At 53.0% G+C, this 9,697-nt stretch overlaps 1 protein-coding gene across 1 annotated transcript; it reads left to right on the plus strand.

The window, feature by feature from the left end:
- Positions 1–2,258: 2,258 nt before the first annotated feature.
- On the plus strand, positions 2,259–8,323 carry CDKN2C (cyclin dependent kinase inhibitor 2C). The gene is made up of 3 exons (XM_040564938.1): positions 2,259–2,552; positions 2,911–3,051; positions 6,530–8,323. Exons 2-3 carry the CDS (start codon positions 2,923–2,925, stop codon positions 6,899–6,901), a joined length of 501 nt encoding a protein of 166 aa, XP_040420872.1. The 5' UTR covers positions 2,259–2,552; positions 2,911–2,922; the 3' UTR covers positions 6,902–8,323.
- The last annotated feature ends 1,374 nt before the right edge of the window (positions 8,324–9,697 follow it).

Genomic DNA, 9,697 nt, shown 5'->3' on the forward strand with positions numbered 1-9,697 from the left:
GCTGGGCAATTTTACTTGCAGAAGGCCTGCAGCATCCCAGCTACAGTTTACTTAATTGTTTTTGCTGTGTGACGTGATTACCAGGAGATGGGGGCTTTCTTTTTAACCATAAATCGAAAGAATTAGTAGAAGACTCTCGTAAGACCCGCAGGTCCGATTCTGCAGTAAATCAGCAATAGGTAACACCACCAAAACTAGGAATTTTAGGCACCGATTAGTCAAGAGATAAGTCTATTAACAGCCGCCTGACTGCAAACTCTGTTTTGCATATTGATTCCTTCTTCGTGCAGAAAAACAATTAATATATAGGTGTTGTTTATACGCATATATTTCTGGAGTTATCTTTAAGGAAAAAATATAATTCATATCTTTGTTTACAAAACTATTTGCGCTATTACTTGTGACCGAGAATTATCGTGATAAGGCCCTTAAAAACGCTTTATTTTTCCCCTTTTTGTGGGAGTGCGGCCGGGGGCCAGCTGACACTCGGAGCACAGCTGTTTTCCCTGCTTCGCCTGGAGGCAGCTCGCTACTTTTCACCTTCCTATTCTCGCAAGCAAGAGCGGCCCGGGGAATCGGCGCAGGAAAATCGCGAAGCGACAAGCAACCGAAGGTTAAAGCGGAGCCAGAGGCACAAACAATCGCTGCTGTGACCCCCTGTCACTGCCGGGCTGCCGGCAGAGCCCCGGGGAGCGGCTGACGCCTCCAGCGGGGCGATAATCGCGACTCAGGCCCCGGACGCGCGCCGTCCCCGCGGGCTGTCAGCGGCCGGCCGAGCCCAGTGCCACGCAGCAATCGCCACATGCGATTGTGGAAGCTGTCACGGAGCCCCCCCGGGCTGCCTCACGCGTGTTCGCCTCCCTGTCTACTTGGCCGTGGCGTCCCCGCGGAGCGCAGCCAGGCGGATCGCCTCCGCGGCGGCTCAGGTCCGTGTGCTCGCCAGGGAGCCGCGCCGCTGCCTCTTACCTCTCGCGGGGTTAACTCGTGCAGGCTTCAGCCTCCCGGGGCTCCCTGAAACTCAAAGCAAGTCAGCAATTAAAGCAGCACGAGACAACAAAACGCCGCTGGCCGGGACGGCACCGACAGCTCCGGACCGTACCCTCGCTGCTCCGTCCCCTTCTGAAGGCGCACAGAGTCCCGCCGCGTCTCCTCGGCGGCCGTGCGCGTCTCCCCCTCAAAATGGCACTTTCGAATCAATCAAAAGCACCGAAAACGCTCCTCGGGCGCCGAGACAACTTGACATTGACCCTCCTCCATCCTCGACCTTGGCTGCGGGGACAGGACCCCGGGGGTCGCTGCCGGGGGGGGGGGGGGGGGTGCTCCGAGCGGGGCCGTGCCCGCGGGCAGGTGGCGGCGGGAGGCAGCGCGGCGCCTCCCGGGGCCGACCCCCCCCCCCCCCTCCGTGTATTTATTTCTCTTCTCCCCCCTCCCCGGGTTTCCGTCCCCCTAGGCCTCAGCGGTGCTGCCACAAGCGACCTGCCCGCTATGGCCGCTCGGGGCCGGGAACGGCGGCGGGGCCGCGGCCGGGGCCGGGCGAGGGGCGGGCGGTGCTGGCTGCAGGCCTTCCTGCCCGGCCGGCCGCATCTCCGCAGCGCCTCCTTAAATCTCTGCCGTTAAAATGTGGGCGGGTGTTTCAACTCAAAAAGCGCTCAAATTTTTTTTCTTTTCAAAAAAAGCTGATGAGGTTAAAAAAAAAAAAAGGGGGGGGGGGAGGAAAAAAAAAAAAAAGAGAGAGAGAAGAGAGAGAGAGGAGAGAGAGAGAGAGAGAGAGAAACCGGCTTGGTGTCCGTAGGAAACAGAAGTAGCGATTGTTTGCGCTTAAAAAAGGGGGAGCGCGGCGCCGCGGGAGGAGGCAGCGAGCGCGGAGCGGCAAGTGCAGCGAGCGGCCGGGCAGCCCGCGGCGGAGCGGCGGCTGTCACCGGGAGCCGCGGCCGGGAGGCGGCACCGCGGGGCCGGGGAGGCGGCGGCGGGCACCGGGACGCTGCCACCGGCGCCGCCGCTGCCCCCCCCGCCGGCTCCCCCGGGAGCTCCGGGCCGGACAGCGGCCGCACCACCAGCAGCACCACCACCAGCAGCACCACCACCAGCAGCAGCACCAGCAGCAGCACCAGCAGCAGCAGCAGCAGCAGCAGCAGCAGCAGCAGCAGCAGCAGCAGCACCGAGAGCGGCGACGGCTCCGCTCCGCCGCTCCCCCGCGCCCTGAGCCCGGCAGCCGCCGCCGCCCCGCTGGATGCTCCGCAGCCGCCGCCGCCGAGGGCGGCCGCCGCCGGCCGGGATCGCGCCCGCCCGCTGCGCCGAGGCTCGGCGAGGCCGCGGCTCTGAGGCTGCGGCGGGGAGCGAGAGCGGCGAGGGAAGGGAGCGAGCCCCGCGGCCGGAGCCCGGCCCGCCCCGGGGGCCGCTCGGACTCGGACTGCGCCCTCCTGCTCGGCCCCGAGCGGAGGCGGCCGTGGGGATGCCAGGGGGGCTGCCGAGCGGGAGAGGACGAGCACTGCCAGAGAAGACTTTTCCTCGGAGCTGGTGCTGCTAAGTCTCAGATCCCGACTGTGAACAGGGTGGGTTGCTTTCTTCTTCCAAGATCTCAGGTCTGAGTGAGTCGCCAGTGTACGCGTATATATGTTACGTCTAACATATATGATATATTGCCTAGCTCTTAATAGCTTTCCCCCCGAAAACGGCCAAAGTCTTTAATATGAGTTACTCTATATGTGGAAGCAAAGAAATCTTCTTTCAAGTGGAGCTGCAGTTTTGCTGAATAATCACGTGTGAGTTAGGGGTGGGCTCTTGGCAAGGAGTTTTTTTACGAGTATTTACTACAAGGTCTACTCCAGAAGATTAACCATCCCAATCCTTCTGTCAGTCTCCGATGCCATGCCTGGTTAAAAAAAAATCTCATCTTTTTCCGATCGTCAGTCACCCTAAAGAATGGCCGAGCCTTCTGGGAACGAGCTGGCGTCCGCGGCTGCCAAGGGGGACCTAGTGCAACTTACTAATTTGTTGCAAAAGAATGTAAACGTCAATGCACAAAATGGATTTGGGAGGACTGCGCTGCAGGTTGGTATCCAGAGAGGGAGAAAAATATTTCATCACTGCTACCTACGTGACCCGGGTTTCCAAAAAGACAACGTTTTAAACAGGCTGGTGGACGAAATTCGAGTGTTTTTAAAACTAGTTGGATGCCATATTTTAAAACTTTAGTGGCTCCAACTCCCTAAAATGACGTACTTGAAATAAAACTGGTCAAAACCATTAGTTCAGTCGGGGATCACCCTCAATGTCAAACGGGCTGCAAGTTTAATAATATTTTGTAACTTCGTGGGGAGGAGGAAGAGAATGAAAGAGATGAGATGAAAAGAAATCATCTTAGGTGAGCAGGATTTCAGAGCAGGTCTGTAAACACATATGTGCTATGATTTGAAGCTTAGAATCCTTTCCCCCCCCCCCCCCCTCCCCTGCAGTGTGCTTTTAAAACATGACTTTTCTCGATTCTGGGATCTGCTGTAGATGGTACTTTTCCTTTATACGCTGTTTGTGACGAATGACCTTTCTCGTTTGGAAGCATGCTGCACAGAACCGAGTACCTTAGATGTACATTAATAGAGAGCCGTACGAGTTGCAGTTCCATCTGAATCACTTGCCTTTTCATTCATAATTAAGCCTTAAAAATCTGAATTTTCAGATCGGGTAGCAAGGCAGTGGTTCCAGCTCTTTCGTTTCTGATCGTATAGGGTGCTGTGTCCTAATTTTTAAGCGTGGAGCTGTGCAGGCAGGATTTGGATCTCATCCAACTGCTAACTATTGGAGCTGATGAAAGGTTTTTTTCTTTTAATATTATCAGATAATGATGGCGAAAAAGGTAGAATCCGTAGCAAATAGCCAAAGGGGTGATTTATAAATCAGGGCAAAAATGTGTGGTTATTTCTGCTGGAGGTGAGGCAGTGAGACGTGGAAGCAGAGCTATAGGTCTTTTTAATTTCACACGTCTGAAAAATCGTTTGTTACCTCCTTTGCCCCCCTCCCCCGAAACCATGATAATCATTTCTGAATTTTTGCTTTTAAAAAAAGCACACGGCTTGCGCACGAACCCGGGATATTTACAGCTTTTTGGCTTAGCATCAGCGTGCTAGATTTCGAAAATAAGCACCTCTTGCTGAAAAGCACCGACCACCCTCGGTGGGCGATTTCGCGCAGGCTCGGGGGCTGTGGGATTGCCGTGGGGCTGCTGTCACCCGGCCGGGGGACGGGGCGGCCGCTCGCAGCCACTTTTTAGGGAATGAGGGGACTGAAAGGAGCAACTTGCAGAAAGTAACTCCTCTGAGAAAGCAGGAAACTTTTAGCCTGATGCTTTATCCTCAGGACGAGGGCTGAAAACCGATTTGTGCCACAGTGGTGTCTTTTGCTAAAAGGGGCGAAGAGTCCGGATCCCAAACCGAGGGCTGTTTTCCCCAAAGGCAGAGCACCCGCCTGTATCAAACGGGCATCCGTGCCCTAACAATGCTCCTCGGTGCAGCTCGCTCGTAACTGAGCTAATGAACCACAACAAAAAATCAAAACAGGAGAATCTGTCTACTTATTTTCAATATGTATCATCCTGAAATGTGCTGTGGGTGCGTGACCACGCTCGAAAGAGTTCTCTGTCAATGCAGCCTCCAAAATTGAGATAATCTCTCAATAATCTCTCTCTCAATTAAAACGGGGAGACTGCTTAATATTAATACCAGCGAAAATATATATATTCTTCCGGATTTATGTTTAATTAAACATAAAACCCAGCTTGTCTTCCCCTGTACTTTTTATTTCTGATGAAGTGTACCTATGCAGGCCTCAAATACATGTCCTGCCCTTATGGTCTCCGCAGAATTATTCATTTGCTGCTCTCTCCTTCTCTGCCTCTCTCCCCAGAAGCGAAACTTTGCAAAATCAGGGGCATTTGCAGTGCAGCTGTAGCCCTCGCCCAAACGGCATCACCTTTTTTATGGTTTTCTCCCCCCCCGCATCTCTAAACGAAGCCTCCGGTCCCCTAGCCTGCCTTCCTCGAACATACAAAACTCCCACTTGAACCAAATACATGTTTTGAATCCACAAATAACACAGCCTGGGCCCTCGAAAAGGGACTAAAATGTCCCGATTTTACCAGAGAAAGAGAGATCACAATGCTCTTGTTTTCTTTTGCATCTTTTCCATCTCTGTTCAGAAGTGAAAGAAGTGGCACAAGAAGTGCACGGAGCATTGTGGCACAGATAAATGTCCTTCCCTCAATCCCTTTCTGCCTTATCTGCAGCTCTGCTCTTCTCTGGAGATAAAACAAATATACCGGGCTATTTTACACTCCAAAAGCTGCAGAAATTATATTGATTATAGGTTGTTTTTTTTTTCTTAAAAAGCCGGATGCATATTTTTCACCAGGAGAGGTTTTTAGCAAATGTCTTGTAGAAATTGTACATTATGCTAAATCTAATGCACTCTATTATTCATTTGTGCTGACAAATTTTTTTTGCAAGATTTTCAAATAATTTCTAAGAAAATAATGAAGGTATTTTTTTCGAATTTGCCACTTGCAGTAAGACTAATTACAAGAACAGGAAAATATTGCCTATAGGTTGGAGAGTATACATTGCCATGTTAATTTTTGAGAGTCTTTGAGAAAACAAAAATGAGGAATTTGGGGGAAATCGATGCAAGTTGTTAAGCCCCAAATAAGAGAAATTTGCTTGCTAATTATAATAGTTTTATGATGCAATCAGGAAAATTTAAGGAAACATTTTTTTTTTCCCTGAGAGGAACAGTCAAAAAAAACAATTATTGTTTTTTAAAACAGGAATTTTGTAACAACATAATATAGCCATGGTTTACTGATAATAAAATTATGGAAGCATAATATAATACAGTGGTTTTAGGAGAAAATTGGTGGAACTTTGAAACATTCCTTTTAACTTCTCCTTTTTGGGTGACATTATGAGAGTCAAATATTGTGGAGAAAAAATTCTTTAAGCATTTATTTTTCTTAGCAGACAGAACTATGGCACAGGACAAATATTTGCTTTATGATAATACACAGACAATGTAAACACCTGAGAGCTTATAAAAACACATTCTACATTTTCTATCGCTGAGGTAAAATATCTGTTCCTCGGAGACCCTGCATTTGATGTTTAACAGCATCAGACAATAATGCAAAGGTGTCTCAACGCTCGTGCAAATAAAAGCGAGCCATACTTAATTTTGGCATGTTAAAAAACCGAGATAACCTGCTGAAAAAGAAGTCTCTGCATCCCCCTTCCCCTCTGCCTGCTTCGGGCATTAATCTCTGTGAGCCAGAAAGCTCTTGCCGCCCAGATGATAACATCTTTCGTAATATTACTGAGGTCAGGGTGGGGAAAAAAATAAAAATAGATGTTGTGGCGTGTCGTTAGTTGTGTAGCAGGGCTGTTTTCAGGAGTGCCACAGATGGAGGTGAGGGCTGAGGGGCTGGGGCAGGCTGCAGCAGGGGGGCAGCTCCCCGAGGTGTTCACCTCTCCTTTTTCTCCCCCAGGTAATGAAACTCGGCAATCCCGAAATTGCCCGGCGGTTGCTCATGAGCGGTGCGAACCCCGATCTGAAAGACAGTACTGGCTTCGCTGTAATTCACGACGTAGCCAGAGCGGGTTTTCTGGACACTTTGCAGACTCTGCTGGAGTTTAAAGCCGACGTTAACATCGAGGATGCCGAGGGCAACCTGCCCCTGCACCTGGCCGCGCAGGAGGGCCACGTGCCGGTGGTGGAGTTCCTGCTGAAGAGCACGGCCAGCAAGGTGGGCCACCAGAACAAGCGGGGCGACACCGCCTACGACGTGGCCAAGCTGTACAAGCGCAGCGCCGTGCTCCGGCTGCTGGAGGGCGGCCGCCCCCCCGCCGCCACCGAGTGAGGGGGGCCCGCCGGACGCTGAGCCCGCCGGCCTCCTTCCTCCTTCTTCCCCCCCGCCTTTTAATAACGTCGGGTCCCACCTGCCTTCTAGTTTGGCTTTTTTTTTTTTTTTTTTTTTTTGGATAGCGCAAAGCCGGAGAAATTGCCGAGGTGGGTTTTTCTTTTTTCTTTATTTCTTTTTTTTTTTTTTAGAGGATGCAAATGGTCGAAATCCGCCCCGCCGGCAATTTCTGCCACCTCCCCGTGTATATGTCGGTCACTCCTATCTATGTAGCTTCCCACTAGCGGCTTCTCCCAATTTACCTTAGCTCATTATTAATCCAAAAGCCACCTAGTCACCTGCTTCTCGGCGTGCTAAGGGAGCCAAGGGGCACCGGGCCCTCTTGCACCCCTCCGGGCTCCGCAGCCCCGGGGGGAGCGGGGAGCCGAGATTTGGGGATCACACCTCCGAGCGGGCCGGGGGTGTCGCTTGGCAGCTGGGGGGGCTGCCAGCAGCTCGCCCTTACCAGGAGCTTGTAGGGCTTGTAGGGCGCTGACGTCCCCAACGTAGATGCCACTTCTCCCCTCTGTGTATTTAAACTCGCACCGAGTTGCTTTTCAGTTTAGTTACCAGAAACAACCTGAGCGGCGTTTTTTATTGCCAGAGGTTTCAAAGAGTTCAGCTTAGCGCTTCGTGTTCACTGTGCACTGGAGAATACAGTTTTTCTAGCTTCAAACCAGCAGATAACCATTGTCAGAGCAAAGAGTATCAGCAGGCTGTAATGCGACGAGTTTTCCGGTCACTTAATAAGCTGAGCGCAGTCTAGATGCTCTTAAGAAACGATTGCTTTCCACCAGCTATTTTGTTTTGTCTGGGAAAAAAATAAATAACAATGGTAGATGCCTCTCACAAAACATGAATATTTGAATACGGTGAAATTGAGGAAGCAACACGTTTGGTCTTTGTAGAGTTATATTATCCCTTGTACCTAAAAAACAATTTAACCCTTGAAAATGTTCCCTTACAATGTAGTTGAGTGTATTCACAAGACCAAACCTCATTTCCCTCTCCGGCTGCAAGGGGAGCTGAGGATGCTCCGCGCCTCGTCGGGAGAGTGTAGCAGGAAACTTAACGATGGAATGGAGGTGCTCGACAGACAGGCAGCTGAAAGCGCTTTATTTTGGATAATCTAATTTTTAATGGCACAGAATAGTTTTTACATCAACGTAAAATTAATAGATAGCTACAAAACAGCACTTAAAAGAGGAGGGAGCGTACATTAGTTTGCGTTTTCTCTCTTTAAAAAAAAATATTTTAGCCCCACGGAATCTATCACTTGTTTTTAAGTAAAAAAAAAATATTTTCCTGAAAGTGTCCGCGCCGTTACCATACTCTGTGTCACGCTGCTGTGTTTTCTGATTAAAAACCTCTGCGAAACGTAAAGCTCTGCGCGCGTTCCTTGTTACCTCTGCCGGCCAGGGCCGTGCGGGCAGGGCCGTGCCCCCACCGCTCCCGGGGCCCCGCAGCCCCCCGCAGCCCCCGCTCGCAGCCGGAGGCCAGCACCGGGCGGCGAGGGGCCCTCGCCCGGCTTCTCCTTCACCTCTGCCATGGAAGAAGCCCATCCAAGACCTGTCCCGAGCTCCTCCAGCCTCTCGTTTACGCCGTGCCCAAGTTTTACCGGTGGCTGGAGGAAACAACTGGTTTCCCGAGAAAAAAACCTCCCCGCCTAGGCAGAAGTAGCGGCTTTTATTGCGTGCCAGAAGGTCCCGTTTAAAGCAGGGCTGCTTTACATCCCGGGCAAGCCTATAGCTCCGGCGGGTGAGTCACGGCCACGCTGCGCCCGGTTTAAAGGTAAGCAGCCAGCGCTTTTCCAGCCTCCTGCTGCCTGTGAGCGGCTCCGTTTGTGGGCAGCAGCACCCTGCAGGCGGGCCCGGGGTCTGCCCCAAGACCCCCCCGGGGCCCTCCCCACAGAGCCCGGCTCTGCAAAGCGGCGGGGGCTGCGGGAACGCCGGCGCCGAGTTACCGGGAGATGCGAAAACGCAGCGTGGGAGACGGAACGAAATGTTACCGAGAGCTTTACTCGGGGCGGAAAACAACAGAAAGGCGACTTTCCCGGGCAGGAGCAGAGCCCAGGAACGTGGAGCACCCGGCGCAGCACCCAGCCGGGCTGCCCGAGGAGCCAGAACCCCGGCGGGCACCCAGCGGGCGGGCGGCGGGGGGGGCACCGCCGGGCACCGGCCCCGATCGGAGCTGAGCGGGGCACAAAGGTGGGCAGGGAGCCCCGTGCCCTGCTCGGGGCTGCGGGGACGAGCACTCGGCCTTCGCTTCCCGGGGACCCCGGGGGGGACGGCGCAGTCCCCCCCGAGCGGGGCAGGTCCCGAGGGATGCTGGCGGCACCGCTCGGTCCCTGGGGGCGGGCGAGGTGCGGGGACGCCGGGGGTGGGGAGGGAAGGGGGGCGAGGTGCGGGGACACCGGGGTGCCCCCGGCTCCGCGGCCAGCCCCGGGCACGGCGGGGGAGCGGCGCGGCGAGGAGCCAGCTCCGCAGCAAGCGGCGCTGCGTGGCTCCCGGGCGGAAAGGGTTAAAGCGGCCGCAAAAAAAAAGCCGCTTTTTGGGGGCTTTCGGAAGACAGAAAGGTGGCTTTTCCCCGAACGGACCTGGCAAGCCGGGAGCAGGCAGACGTTACTATCCACTTAGCGGCGCGGTGAAATTGCCACGGGGGATTAAAAAATAACAATAATAATTAAAAAGAAAAAAAGCCAAAGGGCTTTTTCTTTTTTTTTTTTTTTTTTCCCAAGAGGGGAAAACTGCCCGTGTA

The sequence above is a fragment of the Cygnus olor genome, chromosome 8 (assembly GCF_009769625.2).
Source record: "Cygnus olor isolate bCygOlo1 chromosome 8, bCygOlo1.pri.v2, whole genome shotgun sequence".
NCBI lineage: Eukaryota > Metazoa > Chordata > Aves > Anseriformes > Anatidae > Cygnus > Cygnus olor.